This window comes from Plecotus auritus, assembly GCF_963455305.1.
Source record: "Plecotus auritus genome assembly, chromosome: X".
Taxonomy (NCBI): Eukaryota; Metazoa; Chordata; class Mammalia; order Chiroptera; family Vespertilionidae; genus Plecotus; species Plecotus auritus.
Genome location: NC_137784.1, coordinates 98,573,194 through 98,598,575, shown reverse-complemented (window position 1 = coordinate 98,598,575; position 25,382 = coordinate 98,573,194). Strand labels below are relative to the sequence as shown.

The following is a 25,382-nucleotide window of genomic DNA, read 5'->3' as shown; positions in this document are numbered from 1 at the left end:
AGTTTGTTGACCCATAAAATCTGTTTTGGAATAAGATGCTGTGTGTGTTTATGTGTGTGTATGCGTGCAAGCCCTCATGCTCATATACACATATGTATAGATGCAAAATGTTCAGAGATTGATACAAGTGAAGACCTTATTTTAATCAACGATTAATGGTGGTGATGATGAAGCCAATATATCACCAAGGTGTCTATTATATTTTATCAACCTGTGTTTTATTTCAATCTTTTCACTGGGTTTGTGGTTCATCTGTAGACGACTGCAAGATCGAGACCTTGTTTCTCTAGATTCTGTACCATGTCTAAGACCTATTGATTAATGTCCTTCAACTCACAGGACTTACTGTTTTCTGTAACCTTACTTTATCCTGTGAAATGTAACACATCCAGAAGATCTCCTAAAGCATAAAGATATAGCAAAAACCAATATTTACAAAGCAAACACCCATGTGATCACCACCAGGTAAAGAAATAGAACATTGGTATTTATGGTCTATACTGTATGTTGGATACTGCCTTATGACACATCTGGCATTAATTACTTAACTTTTAGTGCATATATATCTAGTCACCCCACTTAAACAGTAAGTACCTTGAGAATGGAAGCCATGCCTTATATTTCTTTATACCTCCCACAGTGCCTAGGGCAGTGCCCTAGGTATAGTAAGTATGCAGTGCATTTTACATGATTATACATTTTAAATTAACTCTATGACTCTGGGAAGACCTCTGAAGACTAATTTTGGCAAACAAGAATTGTTTGAGGAAACACAAAATTGTATCATTTATCTACATCAGTGTGAGTGAATCAGGGGATAAGGATAACTATTATATCATGATGTGGGCAATAAGCCCAGCCTTCTTTTGAGTTCTGGCTCTTGTCTAATGTATAAAGCCAGCCAAGGATTATTGCAGTAGCTTCCTAACTGGTCTCTGTGTCTCTAGTTTGCCTTCATTCAGTAAGCTGTTCATGTGATGACTCAAGTAATTTCTATAAACATAGATCTCGCTGCATCATGCCACTGCTCAAAAACCATTCATACAGTGGTTCTCCAGCTGTGATGTACCTCAGAACCACCTGGAAAGCTTGTTACAAACCCATACTTCTTCCATATGAAAGAGCCTGATTCAGCAGGTCCGAGGTGGCGTCTAGGCCTCTGCATCTATAAGAAGTACTACAGGCAAGCCCATTGCAGTTGCTTCAGGTATCATCCGTTAAGAAACAGGGCTTTAAAGGCTCTTTATTCCTTAAAGGTTGAGTCTTCAGCATCCTTAGCATGGCACACAAGGTCCTTAATAGTGGCCTTTTTTAATGCTGACTCTGTTCCATCTATGCCACTCCACTCCCATGTCACTGTCACATCATTTTCTAGCCTGAACTGCTACAACAGTGCTCTGACTCCTGAGTTCTAACTACTTTAATCACTCTCTGTGCCAATCTTCTCCCCAAGCTGGAGCCGGAGTGACCTTTCAAAATTGCAGATGTGTTCCTATCACTCCCCTGCTCAAAACCCTCCAGTGGCTCCTCACTATGTAAGGGACAGTTCCTTTCTCCAACTGGTTCAGGTGGTACAACATTGGGATGTCATGAAATAATTGATCTAGTAAATCGCACCACATGAAATGAAATGCTTTTCAAAACAACACTTCTGCGAGCAGAAAATATGTCCGTATTATGTGTGTGTGCAATACAAAATCATAGCCATAAGCACAGATGTCCATGAAAAATAAACTGTTGAATTAGGCATGATCAGTACTGGGGTTGTCTGTTTAATATTCATTTGCTATTCATTCGTTCTTTTTGTTGCTTGCTAGCACATACGCAGAAGCATCTGTCAAAGATTTAGGAAAAAATTTATGGTTAAAAAGTTAAAATAAAGAAATTTCTACCCATTAACTGATTTTTTTTTTCACTTTGAGTATCCATCCCATTTGCCCTGGTATGACATAAAATCTAAGCTCTTTGGCATGACCAATGAGACTCTTCCAGATCTGACCCCATCTTATCTTCCAGCCTCATTTACAGCAATTGTCCCCCTCTCTACTACTCTCTCTGGCAGGCCAAGACTTGCAATTCCCTAATTGTTCTCTGTCCTTTTTTTTCTGTGATTTTATACATGCTCATCTTCTACTGTCTCCCCCCACCGCCCTGCCTTTGCTGGCCAGATAAACTGCTACTCATACTTCAAGACTCTATCCAAAGACTCTTTTCGAGGTGCCTTCCCTCACCTCTCTGGGTTCCTACCTCCCAAGGTCTTGCCCCTGATTGATTAAATCACTTATCACATTACTGGTTGTTTGTGGAGCTATCTGGCAACTGGCCTGGGAGCTCCAACAGGTCATGTCACAGCCTTAGGAGTCCTTGTTACCCACTCTTGTTCCCCTTGAGTTCTCTGGCACTTAGCACAGTGGCTGATGTGCAGTGGGGGCTCAGTGCATATTTGTAAAATAAATGAGTAAAATTGCAAAGGAGGCAAAGCTTACTTTTTGAACTCCACAGCTCCCTACAGGGGTCCCCTCTCCACCTTTTTTGTTTTCACCCTTTCCCCAGCCCTTGGCACTCCATACCCTTATGCTGCCCACTGTATAAATCTGCCAGGATCTACCATTATTGCTACAGCCCAGGCTTCAAACTTTTCCCTCAGTAGCCTACCAAACCTTACCAGTCTCGCGTCTCAACCCTCCACGCTAGATTTGAGATAAACTAGTGGTTCTCAAACCTTAACATAAATGAGAATCCCCTGGAGGTCTTGTTCAAACACAGAGTGCTGCGTCCCAGTCCTGGAGGTTCTGATTCAGTAGGTTATTGTGTTGTTGTTGTTGGTGGTGATGGGTGGTGTTAGTGGTGGTGGTGGTGGTGGTGGTGGTGGAGGCTGAGGATTTGCATTTATAATAACTTTCTAGGTGCTGCTGCTGCTGCTAGACCACATTTTGAGAACCACCGGAATAAAAATGGACAAGCAAGAGGAATGCAAACAAAGATATCCTTTTAAAATATATATATATTTTATTGATTTTAGAGAGGAAGTGAGAGGGAGAGAGAGATAGAAACATCAAATGATGAAAGAGAATCATTGATTGGCTGCCTCCTGCACGCCCCCTACTGGGGATCAAGCCTGCAACCCCAAGCATGTGCCCTTGGCCAGAATCGAACCTGGGACCCTTCAGTTCGCAGGCTGACGCTCTATCCACTGAGCCAAACCAGCTAGGGCAAACAAAAGTACCCTTAATTCATCTTGACTTAGCCCCTTAACTGAATTTCAGATTCTGTCAGCACTGTCTAGATTTGGTTAATCCCAGATCATTTTCCCTCTGCTTCACCTTGTCATCTTCCTCCCACTTTTTGGTCTTTTCTTATTGTTCTCAGTTTCTTCACTTTACTTGATTAACCCTTCTCTTTCTCCTTCATAAAGGCAAGGTTTCAGGACAAAGCCCTTTCCTGATCTCTTGGCTCCATTTCACTGTCCACTTCCCTCTTGCTGCTCCCCCCATCCAGTCTTAGTACCCCCTACCCAAGCAGTCAGTGAGCTTTCTAAAGCTTGGCTCCAATTAGGGCCCACTTCCTTCCAGCAGGGTGGCCATTTCCCCTCCTCAGGGAGTCTGGTTCCACAAACAACATTGGCATGTTAATGACAGTCACCTGCTGGCTCTGGGAAGTCTGCTGTTTGCTCCAGCTTCCTTAAGGACAGTGGGATCACTGAAAATACCACATTTACATGCTTCCTTTCATTTAGTCACTCAACACACTTTGATTGAGCACCTGCCAGACACAGTGCTGGGCCCAAGGGACCCTGCCAGGGTACTTAGAACATGAACACATGTTCATGGTAATGCCTGAGGGTCCACAATGCCTCTTCATGAAGGGGATCTTTTTTGTTTGTTTGTTTGTTTGTTTTTAGTGATTTTAGAGAGAGAAAGAGGAAGGGAGAGGGAAAGAAAAAGAAATATTGATTGGTTGCCTCCTGGACACACCCTGACAGGACCAAACCCAAAACCTGGGCATGTGCCCTGACCAGGAATTGAACTGGTGACCTTCGCATGCATGGGATGATGCTCAACGAACTGAGCCACATCAGCCAGGGCATGAACGGGAACTTTTGGCCACACTCATCAAGGTGGGGACAGACATTCAAGGCAGAAACTAACCACTCATGAGAGCCCTCCTTTCTGCTCAGCGCCAAAGATTGGGAGATGCAAACCCAAGGAGTTTCCAAACTTCTTTGTTGAAATAAACATTATAATCCACACCTCCCAGTCATTGGCCCACTGCATTGAGTGAAATAAGGTATGTGAAGCCCAGAACATAGTGAACTAAAATCTCTCTACACATAGCCCATGCACACTGACATACACACACTGACACACGCACAATGACACATATACCAACACACACATTGACATGTACATACTGACTCACACACCAACACACAATACTGGGGTACACATCTTTACCTACATACACACTGAAATTACACACTGACATACACATCAACATAGACAAACTGGAACACACACACTGGCCAACATGCACCAACAAATACAAACATAGAACTAAATGCATGCCGATACACACACATTGACACATACTGAAACACAGACACACAGCAGACACACACACTGACACATAAATTCACAGCTACTCAAACATCAACACCAACCCACACCCCACCAAAACTGGGAGGCCCAGGCCCTAGGGGGACTTGCAGATGCGATGCAGGGGTCAGGTCTTGGAGGCATGAAAGGGTTGCAGGAGACTTGAATTACACACTTGGTTCTAACCTGAGAGGTCCAGTGGTTCGGAGGAGGACTCCACAAGGTTCCAAGGATCCCTAGGGACAGGTGGACAGAGTGGACCACACTGACAGGCCACCAAGGATTCTGCAATAAGGTGCTGGGGGGAAATGTCCAGGGCTTTGGTCAGTGCAGAGTGAGCGCTAAGGCCGGAGGGCAGTACACCCAGAGAAAGGCAGGGTTCCCTGGTGCCCAGTACTCCGCCTGCCCAGCTCCGCAAGCTCTACCCAGCTCTGGGTATCAGCTCTCGGCTCTGGCTTCCAAATGCCTGCTTCTGGTCTCACCACCACCCAGACCCCACGTCCACCATACCTCACCCTTTGCCAGGGAAGACCTGTCTCCCTCCCAGTCACCCATCCTGGAAGCTGCAGGTCAACTCTCACCCCCCCTCCCCCACATCTGATCCTGGCTCGGCCCTACAGAGAGGTTCCTCACATACAGCCTCTTGGTGTCTCTTCTTTCTTATGTACCTCCCTCCCCCTATATCCAAATCCTCTGCTTTCCTGTTTAGGACACGCTTAATTGGTCGCTTCCTGAGTGTCAGGCCCTAGGCACTAGGGATGCTTTGTGTGGAGTCCTAGTTCTTCAGGTGCACTCCTCACCCAAGGAGCAGTGAGAAGCACGGTCTCAGCAGGGGGAATCCAATGCCAGAAAAGCGCTTCATGTGACCACCCCATTTCTCTGCCTTCCTTCCTTCTCCACAGGCCTGGGCCACTGGGTGGGGTCCCTTCTCCCTCTCTCTCCCTGGTTCCTGTTTTGCTGCTTTCCTCCCTCCAGCCTCCCCTTTAGCGGCTCCGCCTTGGCTTGGCTGCTGAGGGGCCTCTCCCCATCCGGACCCCCTGTGGACCCAGTTTTCGCCCACAGGCCTGCCTCCCCTGGAGGTCCCAGATGCCACTCTAGGGTCTGGGTCTCCCTTTGAGACCAGAGCACCTGCCCTTTAGAGGACTTGAGTGCCCCACCCCTCAGGCCTGGGGCAGCCAAATCTTCCAGGATTCCCCAGTCCCAGGGAACTAGCAAGGGGCCACTCCTGGGGTGAGGGGGGAGGGGAAGGGGGCATCAGGGCTGCAGTGGTGGAGAGGTGCCAAGGGCAAGAGAGGGGACCCGCAGCGGTGGCTGGCCAGGAGGAAAAGGAAATCAGACAGGCATAGCCTCTGCCTTCGGAGGTTCTCCTGGGCTCACCCAAGGTTTAGGGACAATCAGGGGGGGGCTTACAGCCACTGGAGGCAGCTCCTCCTCACTGCCCACTATCTGGCTCCCCAGAGCTGGGGATCTTCATCCCCAAGCACCTCCTCTGACTCCCCAACGGTCCAGGCAAGAGAGGGAGGGGGTAGGTGGTCTGGGGCTGCGTGTGGAGAGGAGGCCTGGGGCCCATCTGTATTAAGTACCCAACGGTGGTGGCTTGGCTCCACGAAATTACAGCCCACAGGACCCGAGGCTTATAAACCCCAGCGCAAAAGGGGCGCTCCATTTCTGAACTGCTGGCCTCCGACTCCGCTGGTCACAGATGAGTTGCGGGGCGGCAGTGAGGCTCCCCCCACCATCCCCTTTTTAAGCTCCACTACGGAGCTGCAGGTGCCGCAGCAGCTGCCCACCTCTGGCCTCAGCAGCACTCCCGGGCCATGATGGGGGCTGGGGGGACGGGTGTCAGGTGTGATGGAGCATCGAGACTCCAGTGGCGGGCGCTGGAACCCCTGCACCCTGATATCTCGGTGGAGAGGGAAAAGGGATCCAGGGGGCCTGGGGGAGGGAGGGAAGGACTGCGGAGCTCAGCCGCAGAGCTGTGCGCGGGAGGGGGAGGGGCAGGGGCTCCCCTCCAGCCTTTGGGGGTCTGGAGACTCAGGGATGTAAGGCGAGAGCAGGGGTGAGGGTGTGACAATTCAGCAGAGGTCGGGACGTACCATGGAACCCAGTGGCGGGGGTGGGGCAGGACGTGGTCACCGAGGGGAGCCCCCGCCTCCCTTCGCAAAGGCCAGCGACTGGGGTTGTAAGGAGAACTGGAAGCGCGCTAGTAGGGGGAAACGGCGCGTTAAATCCGTCCGCTCCCCAGACCCCACTTCCGAGGGGGTGGGCGATAGAGGGGAGATTGGGGTTGGAGCAGCGGCGAGGGGGCTCCTCCCTTGCACCTCCCCCCACAGGACTTGGTCGCGCCCAAAGTGTAACACTTTCTCTTTGTCGGAGGAGCTCCCCTGTTTCCCGTGCTGGATCTCCCGTTGAGGAGGCGCCGGAGGCAGCCCTGGAGGAGGCAGGAGCAGTTGGAGGGATGGCAGCGACCGACATAGCTCGCCAGGTGGTGAGTGCGGGGCTTGGGTGTCAGGACCCGGGCCAAGGGCCTGGGCTGGGCAGGGGAGACCTGGCCACCGCCACCGCCTTCGCGAGAAGGGCAGTGAGCAGCATCCAGGAGTCAAGGTGAGGTGGGACTTCTGCTCCCGCGATCAGCGGCTCAGTCCCCCAGCCAGTCCCCGAGAACCACAGTGGTGGCGGGCGGGTGGCCAAGGCTGCGGGCCGGCGGCTGAACTTGAATTGCCCAATATCTGTTATAAGCGCCGCCGCTTCCCTCGCTGCAGCAGCGGTCCCGCCGATGGGGCGTTGCCGAATGAATGGCTGCAAGAGCCGTCAAGCCCTCTTCTCTGGCGCCCTGGCCTGGCTTCCTGGACCGCCGGGCCGCGCCCCTGCGCGCAGCTGCCAGTTGCGACTCGGCCTTCTTGGGAAGAGGGACCCGGGCCTGGGGTTAGCCTGGGGCAGGAGTCGGTGAGTGGTGAGGGGGGCGGGGAGGTGACTGGCTGGGGGAGGGATTCTCCATATGCATTACATATGTGACTGCGTCTGTGAGTGTGTAGCACTGTGTGCGTCTGAGTGCACGCGCGCACACTCGTGCCTCCCCGGCGGGCGGCGGCGCCCCGCTGCTCTCTGACCCTGGATGAGTCCGCCAGTTTCTCTTGAGTGTGCTCACCTTCAGGGTGAGTGTTCAGACGCCTCGCCTCTCTACTTGTTCTGTGTGTCTCTGGGTCCCATTTGTGCCTCTGTGTGGGGTGCAGTCCACTGGCCTGTAGGTGGCTGGCTGCGTATTTTGGCAGGGTTCCAAGCACCTGACCCAGGTTGTGCGGGCCTCCGGGGGTCTGTAGTGGCGCGTGTTCAGTGTAACTGGGCTTGAGTACCAAAATCTGTGGAGCTGGCTTCTTTCTATGGGAACTCAGGAAAATAACTGTGAGGTTTGCAAAAATGGTGCCCTCTCTCTTTTTGTTGGCGACAGACTCGGGGGAGAAAAATCTTCATTTAAAGAACTGAAGTTTTCTAGCCCGAGGTGTACACAGAAATCATGTTGAAGTGACCCGAGGCCCCATGTTTGTTTGTTTTTAGATCAGAAGTTTGGTTGCAAAGGGAGGGGATGATTCCATTTAGGGGAACAACCTAGCCTTTCTATTCATCCACGGGTTTCTGGAATTTTCAGAAGCCCACAATTACCAGCACCCTGAGACCAGGAAGGAGAGTGAAATAGAGGTAGTTCAAATCCCATGACACCAAATTCTACTTGATGAAAATCTTGAAACACACACATACGTTTTAAAACCTTGTGCTTACTTATTAAGGGAAATAGTCTGTGCAATACAAATCCAGGGCAATAAAAAAAACCTCTAGGTATTTGGTATGGTTGTTTTCAAAATCTGAATCCAGAATCCAAGTGTTTACAGGATATGTATAAATTTATTCCACCCTCCTGTCCCTGTTTAGAAGGGCAGGGTGATTTCTTTGAAACCTCCCCCAACTCCCGCAGACCCCAGATGGAGCTTTTTATATAGTCACGATGTGGAAGGATGTAGATAGGATGCGCTGGGATAATGGAAATTGAGAGAGTTCTCTTCTCCCCAAGATTAGCACTGTGCTATCTATTTAGTGTTTTGAGAGTTCCCAGAGTGCTTTTTTTCTCATTACTTGCATTTTAGTCTCCTGGATTATATTTGTCCCATCCTTAGTGACCAAAAAGGATGCTAATGATTTTTCTTGTCAGCTAATTAATTTGCATTGACCTGTCTGTAAGCTTTCACCAGTCCCTTTGCCTGGATTGGGACTGCAGGGCAGATGTTGCAAAGGGGAATGTTCTAGAAGGTTGTGTTTCACCTCAGGCACAACTCCAACAACCCAGGCATCCTTTTGTTCTGCTGATGGGGGTGGAGTGGTTTAAGGCCACTTAGTTTGCTTTGCATGGTTACAGTTTGCTCTGGCTATCCTTTCTGTACTGTATTGTACGTCAGATTCTGAAGCTCAAAGAGCAGCAGAGCACTTGAGACCTTGTTATCGTGATAAATGGGTTTCTGGGAAAACTGACGTCACTCTCCATGTCTCCCCTCCCCCAGCCAGTGAAGCTCTTGTTTAATGTGTCATTTGTCTCTCTGCTCTCCTTTGTGTCTGCAAGAAGTTGTAATTCACCAGGGGAAGATGGAATTAACTCAGGAGACCTTGGCCTTCTGGTTGCAGTTTGTTTCTTCCAGGGAACATGTATCCAGGGGTTGGGAAGAGAAGACTGGAGAATAAACCTGAGTATGCCTGGCTTAAGAGTTCTGTTTAGTGAGCTCTGAGACAAGGCGCCATGCAAGTAGTCCTCTGGTATGTGTGTGTGTGTGTGTGTGTGTGTGTGTGTGTGTGTTCTTTCTAGAGTCAGTTGAGGGTCACTCTGGCTAGACTAAAACAGGCCCTAGAGTTGTTGGGTAGGGCCCTTATTTGGGCATGCATGCAACTTGCAAGTTCAGTTCTCCTCTACATAGTACAATCCCATCCCATTTGAATGAACGCTACAAAGATTGTGCATGACAAAACGATTTCTCTGTTGTGACCACAAGTGTTTATTTGATTGACTGCTAAGTGTCCCACATGATGGCTAGCCCTGGTCACCTATACAAAAAAAAAGTAGTGCATAAAGTTATTGGCTTTTAAGCTAACAGTCTAGTTGGGGAGACAAATTGTGGACACAATAATTAGGAAACTACAGTAGATTCTTGGGATGTCCCTACCCCCAATCCCTGTCCGTGAGGTGGCTTGGCTGCTATTAATATATACATACTCTGAAAGGATGCATGACTTGTCCAAGGTAACCTAGCCGCGCACAGTGCAGGCCCCAGAGGCTGCATTTCCTGGCTCTTGAGCTGTTTCTTTCAGTGTTGCATTTTGAGTTGTAGACTGTAAGTGCTGGCCCATAGAAAGAACCTTGATTCTGGCTTGAAACAATGCAAAATGTGGGAAATGATGCTTTCTTCCAGCAGCAGCCAGGTAATGGTCTTTCTCCCAATGAAAGAGCTTGCAGGGGCGAACTTTGCCTTAGCTGGGTTTGGCCTGGAACAAGTGCCTTAGGGCAACTGCCTACAGGTGGCTGCACTCTGGGCTTGCTATCAAATGGCACTTCCCCTTGTTTCCCCTTGAAGCTCCCTGCCTCAACCATCTCCACCACTTCACACTAAAAATATAAACAGGGGCAGCAAACCTCAATATTCACCCATACCTCTACTGGGGATATAGCACTGAAAAAAATTTACATGGCCCCAAATATTCAAACTTCTTAAATCTAAGTCAAGAGTATATGCCTGGTATTTCCCAAATTTTCTGTATGTTTAAGACTTTTCAAAATAAAAAGTAGGGGGGATTACAGTGCACACCCCCTTCAAAATGCACATGGCCCCTTCCCCCAGGGAATTTACAGTCTGGTAGCAGAGGCAGACACCAGTAAGTATATAATTACCATGTGGTAAGTTCTGCACAGGAGAGCTGCTGCCTGCCATGAGAATCCATTATAAGGGGTCCTAATCCAGCAGTGGTGGTATGTGTCAGGAAAGGCTTCCTGAGGGCTTCAACTAGGAAAAGGGTAGGTGTGAAGATGGGTGAGATCTCACTTCTGCTACTGGGCTGGGAACATTTCCTTTGTTAATTCACACACTTTTATTTTCATTCATTTCTTCAATGTGTGTATTTATTGGGCAGCGACTCTGCCAGGCCCTGTGCCAGGTGCTGGGATCTAGTGTGGCCAAGGCAAATAGGATGCTGCTCTCTCCAAGCTTCCAGATGAGAGGCAGGAATAAGCCCGTTTCCTTTTCCTATCCTAAATCCCGGAAATGTGTGTTAGCAGTGTTCTTACTCCAAAACTGCATTAGAGCTGAGTGATTTGTCTGTAAAATACAATGAGATTTTGACCTGCTGTCGTGTGCATAGCATTTACTTTGTGTAGTTTCTGCTGCGAAGTTTTTATTGATTGCTGGCCTTGTTACTCAGCAGGCCCCTCCTTCTGTGTGCTGTAAGGGAGTGAACCCATTGTATTAGCTGGAGCAAAAGTTATTAGGAAGCTAAGTACCCTGGAAAAGGTATTCCAGAGTGAAATAGGACTGATTTCTGGACTTGCCTGGCCTCCTGGATTATCAGAGCTGGGGTTTCATGCTAGTATGAACAATTGAGAAGGGTATCTACTGCATGAACATTAAAACTGCACTCAAGAACGAGAGAGAAAAGCAAAGCAAACGAATACCATGGATAAGTGTAACATGTTTCTTTCAACGATCTCAGAATACTTCCATCTGTATGATTTCATTTTCCCCAATAGCTTCCTGGACAAGTATTATTGTCCTCTTCATTTTAGGGGTACATGGAGATCAAGTGACTTAGTCCAAAGTGTTATTGCTGGTCAGTGGATAAAACAACGAAACACCTACCAGATGACACAGATTCATAAACACACACACACACACACACACACACACACACACACACACACACAACCTCTGGTCTTCTCATGATGTTTCTAAGAAATAAAAATTGTGCCATGTCCCTTCTTCTCCCTCTTTCGCTGCACCTGCCCCCCAGCACACTCTTGGAGGTCAGAGGAGAATATACTTGGGTGCTTTGAAGACTCTTGATGCTAAAACGATTCTTAGCTTAAATCCCAATAGCACAGTCATGGATTTTTCTTTCTTTTTTCTCCCATATTGCTTTAAATAAAAATTTTGGAGCCACCAGCTATGTAATGATGGATTATTTTAAGTAACAACTGGAGGGGGGTAGAATAAATTAGAAACACAGACCCTTCCTCCTCGGTTTGGCAGGAGGAGCCTTCTGCTGCCGCGATTTGGGATTTGAAACCGTGGGTTTCTCTGTTGCCTGCACAGAGGAAGGAGGCCACATGCTCATGAGGGTGAGACATAATGTTATCCTCTCCTTCAGTATCTTCTCATTAGAGGCAGCCATCTGCTGAATTATGCAGTGTGCTCTCAGCTGGCCCTGGAGTTGGGTCATCCGTTCCACTCACTTAAAGGTGACGGGAAAAGATTTATAGGCCTTTTCAAGGACAGGGCTCAGGGCTCAGGTTTCTCCTTCCAGGGCCCTCTCTGACCCCTAACAAAGACACTGGGGTAATAGGACAGAATTCTGCTTTCTGGGCCCTTGATGACCCTTGATGAGGTGTGAGGTAAGCCTTGAGTTTCCTTTCACAGCAGAGGCCCATAGCTCTGAGCACTGGCGCTGAGGCAGGAACTAGGTTTTTTCAGATCCCCTTTAAACGAGACCAGATGGAGGCAGAGGCCAGTTCAGGCTCCCCAGAGGACAGTTGGGCATTCATCCAGAGGCCTGTGAGTAAACCTTTTTTTTTTTTTTTTTTTTTTTAGTAGATCGGAGATAATAATGTCCAGAACACCTAGAAAACTCTGTTTAAATAGCCAAGCTTAAAGGGAATCTGTCTGGTATTTGTGGGAAAGTTGATGCACTCTGAGCAAAGGGTCGTCCCCGTACTGATGGAGATATTTTACTTAAGAATTTGGCTTGTGGGTTAGGTAGCACTGTGATTCTTGAGCAGAACTAGGTGGTTGACCAGGCCTAGGCTTAAGTCGGAGTCAGAAAGGAGGGAAATGGGACAGAGAAGGCAGAAGAGGAGCAAAAGACTCTCCATGACATCCACGGTCTCTGTTGCCTTCTGTGGGCCATATTCACCTTGGTGAGCCCATTGGCTTTGAGGTCGTGTTCTGTCACCCTTCTGTCCGCTACTAAGCATCAAGCCACAAACCCAATGTCCCAGAATTTTGGCAGCATGAAAATCTATATCTGTCTCTTGAGGCAGCTTTTCCATTGGAGAGTGGCAGTCTGCTTGACAGAGTCCTGGATCCTAGCAGCACTCTCTGCCACTAAATCACTCTGACTCAAGACAAGTAATTTCCTCTCTCTGAGTCTCTGTTTCCCCTTTTGTAAACCAAGCGGGTTGGACTAGGTCTGTGGTTGGCAAACTGCGGCTCCCGAGCCACATGCGGCTCTTTGAGTGTGGCTCTTCCACAAAATACCACGGCCTGGGCGAGTCTATTTTGAAGAAGTGGCGTTAGAAGTTTAAGTTTAAAAAATTTGGCTCTCAAAAGAAATTTCAATCGTTGTACTGTTGATATTTGGCTCTGTTGACTAATGAGTTTGCCGACCACTGGACTAAGTGATTTTTAAGGGCGTTTCCAGCTCAACTATTGTATGGTTCTTATGTTTCCTTGTTCTCCAGCCTAATTTTGTTAGGTCCTTGACCACTTCTGTTTCTGAATGAGGTGGCAGTATGCTACTTCACCCCCCTGATTGCTTAGACTCCTTGAGCTGGGTGGGGAGAGTTGGAGAAAAGGCAAGTCTGGGCTTTTAGCTCAGCAGGGTCCCTATAAGTGGACTAGAAACAACCCTTCAGATATTGTCTGTCCATGTATGTATATATAGCCTTTGTCTTCCTATAAAGATACATGACAGCTGAATTTTTGTCTATTGAGTCCCATTTTAAATGCACACGGAAAGCTGGTTCTTTAATAGAATCCTGCTGTGGATCCTTTTATAGAATGAAAAGCCACTCCAGAGTTTCATCTATTGGATTTGCCAAAAAACGAGTCTTCTCCCTGTTTGGTGAGGGTGGTCTCCTTTGTGCATCCCCTGGGTCCCCTAAGCTGTTCCCCACTGAAGGGCATTTCTGGGGCTCCTAAGGGGTTGCTGCCAGCTTTTGCAGCTTTATTTCTCCTTGGCAAAGCCCCCAAATTGCTCTCTCCCAGTTCAGGGCATTGCTACTACTGTCAGTTTCCTCTTAGCCTGGCTTAATCAGCACGGGGGAAATCCTGACATTTGATGTGTGAGGCACATCAGAGTTTTGTTGTTGTTTTTTTAACCTCTGGGAACTTATCAGTGTTTTTGTGGTTCTTATGGCTGATAATACAGTGGCATCCACACCCTTGACAATAGTGGGGGCAGCAGATAGGGTTTTCACCTACTTGATTGTTTCAAGACTTTCTGCTACATGTTTTGGGATATGTGATTTTACTTCTGGTTCGCATGAATATCCTATATAATAAAAGCCTAATATGCAAATGACTGAACTGTGGAAGGACCAGTTGCTATGACATGCACTGACCACCAAGGGGCAGACGCTCAACACAGGAGCTGTCCTCTGGTGGTCAGTGTGCTTCTACAGGGGGAGTGCCACTCAGCCAGAAGCTGGGCTCACGGCTGGCAAGCCCAGCTGCGGTGGCGGGAGCCTCTCCTGCCTCCGCTGCAAGCAGGCAGTAAGGAGTGAAGGGTCCCGGACTGCGAGAGGGGGCAGGCCGGGTTGAGGGACCCCCCCCCATGCATGAATCTCATGCACTGGGCCTCTAGTTTATAATAATAAGTTACACTGTATAATAATGTTATGTATATAATAATAGCAGTAGGTTTTTTGTATTAATGGTAAAATCCTATATAATAAAAGGCTAATATGCAACTAGACAGAACAGTGGAACGACCAGTTGCTATGATGCACACTGACCACCGGGGGGCAGACTCTCAACACAGGAGCTGCTCCCTGGTGGTCAGTGTGCTCCTACAGGGGGAGTGCCACTCAGCCAGAAGCCTCTCCTGCCTCCGCGGCAGCGCTAAGGAGCAGTTGAGTGGTAAGGAGCCTGCTGCTAAGGAGCAGCTAAGGAGCAGCTGAGCAGTAAGCCTGCCGCTAAGAAGTAGCAAGACAAGTGGTAAGGAGCGAGCAGGTCCCAGGGATCGGGCCTAAGCTGGCAGGCGGACATCCACCGAGGGGTCCCAGACTGTGAGAGGGTGAAGGCTAGGCTGAGGGATGCCCCCCCCCCCACAGTGCACGAATTTCATGCACCGGGCCTCTAGTGTTTAATATTATAGTAAAACTGCCTGAAAGCAGAATACTCACATGAACTTTCTGATTATCTGTATTTAAAGCACCTTTTTGGTTGTAGTTGAAGATTTTGCTATAATATCCGAGGCCACTTTCCTGCATAGGAAAGTATCATCATAGAACTTTAAAAACAACCAACATTTAAATTCTGATTATAAAAGTAAAATATGCCTATTGCAGAAAATTTGGAAAACACAGAAAAGCAATAATACCTACAGCCCCTTCACCCAAAGTAACCATTGTTAGCATCTTATTGTATTCTTTGAAGCCTTTAAAAATGCATATATACTTTCCCCCCATGATAGGGATGATCCTGTATATACAGTGTTGGTGTGTTGTTTTTTTGCCTGACAGTATTTGGTAATCATTTTCCCATGTCATTAAATATTCTTAGAAAATATTTTAATCAGCTGCTTCATATCCCATCGTGCATCATTGAATTATTCACTGATTTTGATTGTTCTGAAGATTTGCAGGGTCTATCAGAGATTGGTCTTCAGGGCTGGGAATGGAGATGGAGAAAAGGAAGGTGTGAGAGAGGCCTACCAGTAATGACACATGGGGAGAATCTTATTTCAGTGTTTCTGTCCTTTACTAATATCTACATGCAAAGGCTAGAGGGGAAAGTTTAAGGAAAGCCCAGTCATCAGCAATGAGCTCCAAACTTTTGGCTTTGGTCTCATCCTTCAGAATGACAGCTACTAACTTTGGCACCGCAGTTTTTTTTTAAAAATATGTTTTTCATTACTTTTTAGAGAAGGATGGAGAGGAATAGAGAGATAGAAACACTGATGAGAAGAGAAAGAAACATCATCGATTGGTTGCTCCTCTACCTCCCCTATTGGGGATCAAGCCCGCAACCTAAGCATATGCCCTGATCAGGAATTGGGAGGAGGGGCAGGTGATTGAGGGGCATGGGGTTTGCCCACTTGGGTGTTTATGGGACTCTAAAAAATTCTTTAGGGAGGAAGGGAGAGGGAGAGAGAGATAGAAACATCAATGATGAGAGAGAATCATTGATTGGCTGCCTCCTGCACGTCCCCTACTGGGAATCCAGCCTGCAACCTGGGCACGTGCCCTGACTGGGAATGGAACCTTGACCTCCTGGTTCAGAGGTTGACGCTCAACCACTGAGCCACCGCAGCCAGGCTGGGACTCTTTATTTGCAGAATAACAGCAGTGGGAGAAAGATGCACAACTGGAACCACCATAAGTCATTCTTTATAACATGAACCTTCGACTACTCAATTAAAAAACGAAATTGGTGTGTCCTCAGGGGTGGAGGTGGAAGAGAAAGAGAGCGGTGTTTCTGCCTATGACATGAAATGTGGTATAACGGATTTCAAAACCACAAGTGACTTCAGATGAGGAGAAAACAGGAAATGTAATTGGGGAGGGGAGTGGGGCTCTCCCAGTTCTCAGGAGTGCTCTTTCATTTTGCCTTCCTTTTAGCTCCTCTCAGATTCTGCCTCTTAATTGCTCCTGCTGCAAAACTGAGTGAGAACTCCCTTTCTTTGTATTAAAGATGTTTTCAAATTACATAGGTAGTGTGTGAATACATTTCAAGCTGTAACAGAATCAAACAATACGGAAGCATACTGACTACCCCCTGAGTAAGCCCCTGTTTCCATTCCCCTCCCCTGAGGTAGCCACAGTTCTTGGTTTGGTGGATTCTTTCCAGTCCCCTTTCTATGCACTCAAGTACATTTATGTGCAAATGCACATATACAGGCCTCTTTTCATATATGGGATTGACTGTGCTTATTGTTCTAGAACTTCTTTTATCTACTTTATAATATGACTTGGGGATATTCACATCAGTACCTATAGACCAACCGAATTCTTCTTTTTTTAAAAAAAAAATATATATATTTTATTGATATTCTACGGAGAGGAAGGGAGAGGGATAGAGAGTTAGAAACATCGATGAGAGAGAAACATCGATCAGCTGCCTCCTGCACACCCCCTACTGGGGATGTGCCCGCAACCAAAGTACGTGCCCTTGACCAGAATCGAACTTGGGACCTTTCAGTCTGCAGGCCGACGCTCTATCCACTGAGCCAAACCGGTTTTGGCGAATTCTTCTTAATGGCTGCAGAATATTCCAGAATAGGCCTGTACCAGAATTTAGTTAAATATTTTCCTATTGTCAGACACTTATGTGTTTTTTTAATCTTTCAGCATTATGAACAGTGTCATGATGAATTTCCTTATAGTACATGGATCTTTGTACAGATGTATGAGTTTCTGTAGAATAGATTCCGAGGGGAGGTTGCAGGGTTAGTGGAGATGGGACATTTAACATTTTGGTTACTGTTGCCTTTCTAGCATCTCAGTTCAAACCTTGAACATGGTGCCACCTGCTACTCAAAATGATAACTTGAGGTTTTAGTGTCAGACATGCTGGGCCAAGTTGCTAGTTCCATCTCCTCTTGTGAACATTGTAATCCGGGGAACGTTCAATTGTAATTGCAGTCAAAGTAATGAGGACCGGTAGGGGAGGCTGGGGGAAGGTCACTGGGGAAAAAAAGGAGATATATGTACTACTATTTGTAATACTTTAAACAATAAAATAAAATAAAATAAAATAAAATAAAATAAAATAAAATAAAAAAAATAAAATCAAAGTAATGAGAACCTCCACTAATCAGGCCACCTTATGGAGAAAGAGGAAAGAGATAATATATCAGAGGTTTTAGTAAGGGAGTGGGGAAGAAACTTCCAGGGGCTATTCAAGGATCAGTGTACATTCAGTCCAGTGTCCTGTCCTTTTTACCTCTGCATATTTAGCTCTGAACAATGAGGACTGGTATTCATAATGATGACCTTTACATTTTATAAGAGTCATTAAAGCAACAGTGAATGATGCTTGCTAGACAGGAGTTCTTAAAGCAGGAACTGTATATATATACACAATACTACATTTTTGAAGTTTTCCCAATTATAGGCATTGAGACAAAAAGTTTGCTGCACAAGAAAAAAATCCACATTAACCTTCCAGTTAATTTAGGTATATTGGACAGTGGGTAAAAAGATACAGAAGAAACAAGGATTCTAAACATCATCAGTGACCTTCACCAAGTCCAGATCAACAGTTATGTCTCTGTAATTCTTCCTGACTTCAACCTTGGCCTCCAGTGATAGAAAACTATTGGGTCATCTCTTACCTGATCAGTTCCTCCTCTTGGCAGAATCCTCTTCAATTTCCCATTCCTTACTTGTGGGCATTTCCTATATTCAACCTTTAGCTCTTTTCTCCCTGTACTATCTCTTGGTGAACACACCAGTTTCATACCTTTCACTTTTAAATTTATATCCCAGTCCTGACTTCTCCTGGAGCCTACAATTCCATGTTACTAAGTGCTTATTGAATTTCTTCTCCTGGTATCTCTCATAAAATCAAAACTATCTTATTTTCCTTAACATATAAAATGCTTTTACAAATTCAGAAGAGAAAGACAAACACCTATTATTTAAAAACTGGGCAAAGACATGCACAGGCAACTCACATGTAGGTATGCATATGCACAATATACATACATAGTTGAACAATAAAAATAATGATTAAATGCAAATTAAATGACTTAATGCCATTTTTCAGTGATGCAATGCACAATAGCTAAAAAGCCTCAGAAACTCAAAGTGTTGGTCTATGTATGGGTAAACAGACACTCTTATATATTGGTGGTGGAAGTAGACATTTGTGCTATTCTCTGTTGAGTGATTTTCAGTGTGTACCACAGTCTTTCAAATGTGTGAGTCCTTGAGCCCAGTGGGCTTCAATTCTAGGAATAATTAGAGATATGTCATTCTGTAAGAACAAGAATTGTTGTTTAAGTTGTTGAAAACTTGGAAGCATGCTAAATGTCTAGCAGTGGAAGACTGGTTAATAAAATCTGTGGAGTCCTACAGTGGAATGCTATGTGACCAATAAAAGTAAAGTTTTAGAAGTATACTTAATGTTATGTGCTTGTCTGGCCACTATGCTGTACATCTGAAACTAATATAAAATAATGTTGAATGTCAACTGCAATGGAAAAATAAAATTAAAAAAGAAGTATACGTAATTACTCAAGAAAACATCCACACTATATTAAGTATAAGGTTATTAAGTCAGTTTATGAAAACGATTATACAAAATTATCCCTATTTTGTAAAACAACAACAACAACAACAAAAACCCCCAAAACCGCACCATATACAAACTGGAGGGAAATCCATGTAAATATTAACAGTGACTATTTATGGAGAGTGATATGGGTGATTATGCTTTTCTCCCTTATAATTTCCCATGTTCTAAAATATCTGCAGTGAACATTGATTACTTTTATAAAATAAAATACCTGATCAATGTAATTTCTTTTAGTAGTGGCTTATTGAAAACCAGATTATCGACTTCCCCACTAAACAAGCCCCCTTTCCTGGCTTCCCTCTTTCTGACCATGGTCCAAAGGGGTGAATGTTGGACAATGTAATCAATCCAAGCTTCCAGGCTTGGAATACTTTGAGCTTTGATTGCTCCCTCACTCCCTCTGCCCAATCATTGAAGCTCATCCTTTTAGGACATCTCTCAGATTTGTTCTTCCCTCCAGATTCTCAAGTCAGATCAGTTCATTTCAGCAAGCATTTATTGTCTCAGTGCCAGATCAACATTATTGGAGTTATCTGCTAATACATCTTCTGCCCCTACTCTCTCTCTCTCCTCCAATCAATGAAGCACTTTGCTACTGGAATGATTTTTCAGAAAAACTACTTGTATGCCCCCAAACCTCATGGACTCTAGGGCAGTGGTCGGCAAACTGCGGCTCGCGAGCCACATGTGGCTCATGAGTCGCGGTTTGCCGCTCTGTTGACTAATGAATTTGCTGACCACTGGGATAGGGGCTTAATCACAAGGAACAACAACATCCTGTAATTATTGGAATCGAGAGTCTAGGTCAGTGGTCGGCAAACTCATTGGTCAACAGAGCGGCAAACTGCAGCTCATGAGCCACATGTGGCTTGTGAGCCGCAGTTTGCCGACCACTGGTCTAGGGAATAAAGCCCATATCCTTCCATTTGCTGTTTAGGGTATTTTCCAGCACTGTGCTAGGTGCCAGGTAATAGGGGGGCACATATGAAGTGCTTGGTCAGTCTCTGACAATAAAGTAAATCTTTAAGAATAAGGTATGGGAGAGAAACCAAGATGGCGGCATAGGTAAACACCTGAACTTGCCGCCTCGCACAACAACTTCAAAACTATAACTAAAAGACAAAATGGACATCATCCAGAACCACAGGAAGGCTGGCTGAGTGGAAATTCTACAACTAGAAGGAAAGAGAAAAGCACACTGAGACTCAGAGGAGGTATGGAAGGCAGAGGTACGGAGGCGCACGCGCGCAGAGAGGGCTGGCAACTGAGTACGCTGCTGGCTTTTTCAAGCCGGAGGGAGACACAATCTCCTGACTGCTTTGAACTCCAGTTCCGGGCGAGACTCTGGGGACCCAGACTTATACGGGGAGAAACTGGACTGTCTGGCAGTGGGTGGAACTCGAGGGCGGCTTTCTGTCAGAGGTGCTTGTAGTGATTAACCCTGGGACTGAGACACAGGGGTCCTCTTAAGGCAGGGCTGATGGGAAGCCATTGCTGTCTGCTCCGCCCTGAAACTCCGCCCTATCCAAGCTGTGCACAGAGGCTTTTGTATATGAATGGCCTGGTCCTTTGAAATCTAAACTTACCTATCAAACTGCAGCTGAGTCAGAGAGACCAAAAACATCCAAAAGAAGGCCCAAGGCCCCACAGCAGCTTGCATTGCTTCACAGCTGGGCCTCATATGGGCACCTCCAAACTCCAAACAAAGACGAGGAATCTGCAGATCTCTCTGTAGCTCCTGCTGGGTGGCCACAGGCAGAGGCTAAATTAACACCTCCTTGGAGATCCAAGAGCCAGCGTACCCAGGGGTCAGAATAGGACCATCCAGATTACAACTCCTCAGATCCATAAGGGACACACTCAGGGGGCAGACTCAGTGAGCACCAAAGCCCCACTGAAGCAAGTCTGGCCTTATAAGGGTGTCTCCAGCACAGAAGTTCTCCCAGAGTAGACACAGCTGATCCTCACAGCCAATTGGCCTGGAGGTCAATTCCTCCCAGTGATACCAACAACAATCAAGGCTTAACTACAACGAGACTGTGCACACATTCCACAAAGGGGTGCACCAAGAGTATCCACCTCAGGTAACTGGGGAGGCTGAGCCACTGGGCCCTATAGGACGACACCTAGCACACAAAGCCACTCTACCAACTCAGGGAAGCAGCGAAAATGCGGAGACGAAGAAACAGGTCACAAATGAAAGAAATGGAGGAAAGCAAACTACTGGATATAGAGTTCAAAACCACGGTTATAAAGGTTTTTCAAGAATTTTCTAGAAAAGGCCAATAAATTGAGACCCTCGAGGATATGAAAAAGGACCAACTAGAAATTAAGCATACACTGACTGAAATAAAAAATAACATATAGAGATCCAACAGCAGACTAAAGGATCGTAAGAATCAAGTCAAAGAGTTGAAATACAAAGAAGCAAAAAACACTCAGCCGGAAAAGCAAAAAGAAAAAAGAATCCAAAAACTTGAAGATAGTGTAAGGAGCCTCTGGGACAATCTCAAGTGTACCAACATCCGAATTATGGGGGTGCCAGAAGAAGAGAGAGAGCAAGATACTGAAAACCTATTTGATGAAATAATGACAGAAAACTTCCCCCACCTGGTGAAAGAAATAGACTTACAAGTCCAGGGAGCGCAGAGAAACCCAAACAAAAGGAATCCAAAGAGGGCCACACCAAGACACATCATAATTAAAATGCCAAGAGCAAAAGACAAAGAGAGAATATTAAAAGCAGCAAGAGAAAAACAGTTAGTTACCTACAAGGGACCACCCATACGACTGTCAGCTGATTTCTCAACAGAAACTATGCAGGCCAGAAGGGAGTGGCAAGAAATATTTAAAGTGATGAATAGCAAGAACCTACAACCAAGATTACTCTACCCAGCAAAGCTATCATTCAGAATTGAAGGTCAGATAAAGAGCTTCACAGATAAGAAAAAGCTAAAGGAGTTCATCACTGCCAAACCAGTATTATATGAAATGCTGAAAGGTATTCTTTAAGAAGAGGAAGAAAAAGGTAAAGATAAAAATTATGAACAACAAATACATGTCTATTAACAAGTGAATCTAAAAATCAAGTGAATAAAAAATTTGATGAACAGAATAAACTGGTGAATATAATAGAATCAGGGGCATAGGAAGGGAGTGGACGGACAATCCTTGGGGGGAAAGCGGTGTGGGGGGTGCGGGAAGAGACTGGACAAAAATCATACACCTATGGATGAGGACTGTGGGGGGGGGTAAGGGCATGGGGTGGGGTGGGGTGGGAACTGGGTGGAGGGGAGCTATGGGGGAGGGGAAAAGAGGAACAACTGTAATAATCTGAACAATAAAGATTTAAAAAAAGAATAAGGTATGGCCCTGGCGGGTGTATTCAGTGGTTAGAATATCGGCCTGCACACCAAACAGTCACAGGTTCGATTTCCAATCAAGGGCACATACCTGGGTTGTGGGTTTGAGTCCTGAACCCACCCCTGGTTGGGGCGCATGCAGGAGGCAACCAGTCAATGCGTCTCTCTCACAATGATGTTTCTCTCTCTCTCCCTTTCCCCCTCCTACCCTACCCTCCACTCTCTCTGAAAAGCAATGGAAAAAATATCCTCATGTGAGGATTAACCAACCAATCAACCACACACACACACACACACACACACACACACACACACACACACACACACACAAAGAATAAGGAATGGTGTTCTCCCTACTGCCCTCCACTATCTTCAGTTTGAAAATTCTCTTTCCTTGCCTTTGGCACTTGGACCAGAGGCCTTGGAGCATGGTGCTGCATTTGGAGACAGGAAGAGGCATCCAGGGGCGATAAAATATGGTTCAAGAAATCTCAACTCCGAGTCCCTCCCAATTTCCGATGCCTGCTACTTAGGAGGCTCCATCGAGAAAGCATATTGGCTCATAAGCCCTGTCTCCCTGCAGTGTTGAGGACCAAGAATGAACAGTGGGAAACTTAGATCTTTTTGTTTGCTTTAATAAAAAGAATGAGAAAGAGGTGAGGGGGTGTGGAAAGGGGTGAATGTAGAACAAGGTCCTGAGTGATATGGGCCACTCAGGAAACCCAGCTGTCTTCAGGTGCCCCACTGGGACCCAGAATACTCCAGCCTGGATTGAATGACGGCAGATGGTTGTGTTCCAAGAATACTCTACTGGGGTGTGGGGTGAGATGTGTGAGGGTAATGAACTTGCCAGGTGGCAGTCACTGGCACCTAGCCCTGTCTCTCACTCTTGAGGGCACCAATGGGAGTGGGATCCCAAGCTGGGTGAAGGGGCTATCTGGGAACCAGTTCTGACAATGTCAGCCTCTGTGAGGCTTCCCCACCAATGCAGCCTATCTGTCTCAGTGTGAAGTGTACCCTTATGGACCTAGTCTTAAAGCAGGTCCAGTCCAGGCTAAGAGCTGCCTGCTAAAAGCCTGGGATGTTGGTGCAGGCCTCCTGGCACTAACCATGTCCTTCTTGGATTACTCTTGGCACCCTTCTGGTTATGCAAATCTTAGTGTAGCCCCACACAACAGAAACTCTAACTGCTTACCTAGCTCCCCACCCCTCTTGTCTAGCTTGGCTGTCTCCAGCTTTCCTTCTCCTCCCTTTTCCCCTCCCTTGCTGCCCGGATTGGCAGTTACCACTAATATTTTTTTTAGTACATGCAGGCCCCTTTTGTCCTCCCCCCAGGCTCCTTGGAAGCCTGCCCCAGTTTGAGGTTCTCCTTGTTTTGTAAAAACCTTTAACAGTAAGAAGCAAATGCCCTCTGCTTTCCAGAGCTGCAAATGGCTTGGCTGATCCTGATAGAGACAAGCAAGGGGACCAGAGGAAGCAAGGAGGTCTCTCTCTCTCTCTCTCTCTCTCTCTCTCTCTCTCTCTCTCTCTCCACCAGTGTGCCATAGTATCACATGTTATTTGGGATGTCTGAGTGGAAGGATAACCTCCCAGTGAAATTAGAACAGCAGCTACAGTTGATAGAATGCTTACTGCATGCTTACCCCAGACTCAGTGCTTTCGGAGTATTAGCCTATCTAATCTTCACACCAGTCCTATGAGGTAGTAACTACTAAGTTCCTGATTTTACAGATGGGGACGCTTTGAGAAGTTAAGTAACTTGTCCAAGTTCAGAAGGTGGAGGAGGTGGGGCTCCTGCCTGAATTCAAAGCTTAGTCTCTTTTCCCCTCTACTTAAAACATTTTTCAATTACAGTTTACATTCAATATTATTCTGTATTAGTTTCAGATGTACAGCAAAGTGGTTAGAAAATCATGTACTTTACAGAGTGCACCCCCCCCATGCTTCAAGCATCCACCTGGCCCCATACATAGTTATCACAGTATTATTGACTATATTCTCCATGCTGTAATCTATATCTCTGTGACTATTTTTTAAAATATATTTTATTGATTTTTTACAGAGAGGAAGGGAGAGGGATAGAGAGTTAGAAACATCGATGAGAGAGAAACATCGATCAGCTGCCTCCTGCACACTCCCTACTGGGGATGTGCCCGCAACCACAGTACATGCCCTTGACCGGAATCGCACCGGGGACCCTTGAGTCCGCAGGCCGACGCTCTATCCACTGAGCCAAACCAGTTAGGGCTATGTGACTATTTTGTAATTACCAATCTGTACTGTTTAATCCCTTCACCTTTTTCACCCAGCTGTCAGTCTGTTCTCTGTATCTATGAGTTTATTTCTACTTTATTTTGTTCATTAGATTTCACATATAAGTGAGATCACGTGATACTTGTTTTTTTCTGTCTCAAAAGTTATGACTTCATTCATTTTTATGGCTGAATAGTATTCTTTGTGTATATGTACCACAGTTTCTTGATGGGCATTGATGGGCATTCGGGTTGCTTCCATATCTTATCAAAGCTTAGTCTCTTAACCTCTACATGGTGCCGCCATTGTAGATCCCCAAAATGCCCTAGAGAGAGGAGTAACTGAAATCCCTTTGTAATATTTACTGAACACGTATGCACGTACTAGGCATTGTTCTAAGTTTGTTACATGTGTGAGCACATTTGAGTCTCCCAATCACCTGTAAGATAAATAATATTGTCTCATATGACAGAGAAGGAAGTGGAGTTACTGAGAGGTTATCCAGCTTGTAAGTGAGTTGATAATTTAACTAAGTTTGTGAACCTCTGGCGCCAGCGGTCTCATCCCCTGCCCCTGCCCTTCTGCCCCTTATAAGTGCCTCTGTAGTTTGCTTTGCCTGGAGCTATGGTGACAGGAGCCTGGGCTGGTGTTACTTCCTAACACACATATTATTTGGATGGAGAAGT

General features: G+C 46.2%; 1 protein-coding gene across 4 annotated transcripts in view; it reads left to right on the top strand.

Annotated features, from left to right (window-relative positions):
• Window positions 1-6,381: 6,381 nt before the first annotated feature.
• The window catches only part of SEPTIN6 (septin 6), an 82,081-nt gene continuing 63,080 nt past the window's right edge, over window positions 6,382-25,382 (top strand). The window contains exons 1-2 of one of the 4 annotated variants that reach the window (XM_080651882.1): window positions 6,382-6,502; window positions 6,972-7,083. In XM_080651882.1, coding sequence (XP_080508008.1) covers window positions 6,447-6,502; window positions 6,972-7,083 — 168 coding nt within the window. In that variant the 5' untranslated portion in view covers window positions 6,382-6,446. Of the gene's footprint in view, window positions 6,503-6,546; window positions 6,655-6,971; window positions 7,084-7,118; window positions 7,542-25,382 lie in introns of those variants that run through there. The other 3 variants (XM_080651883.1, XM_080651884.1, XM_080651885.1) reach the window with 3 other exon arrangements.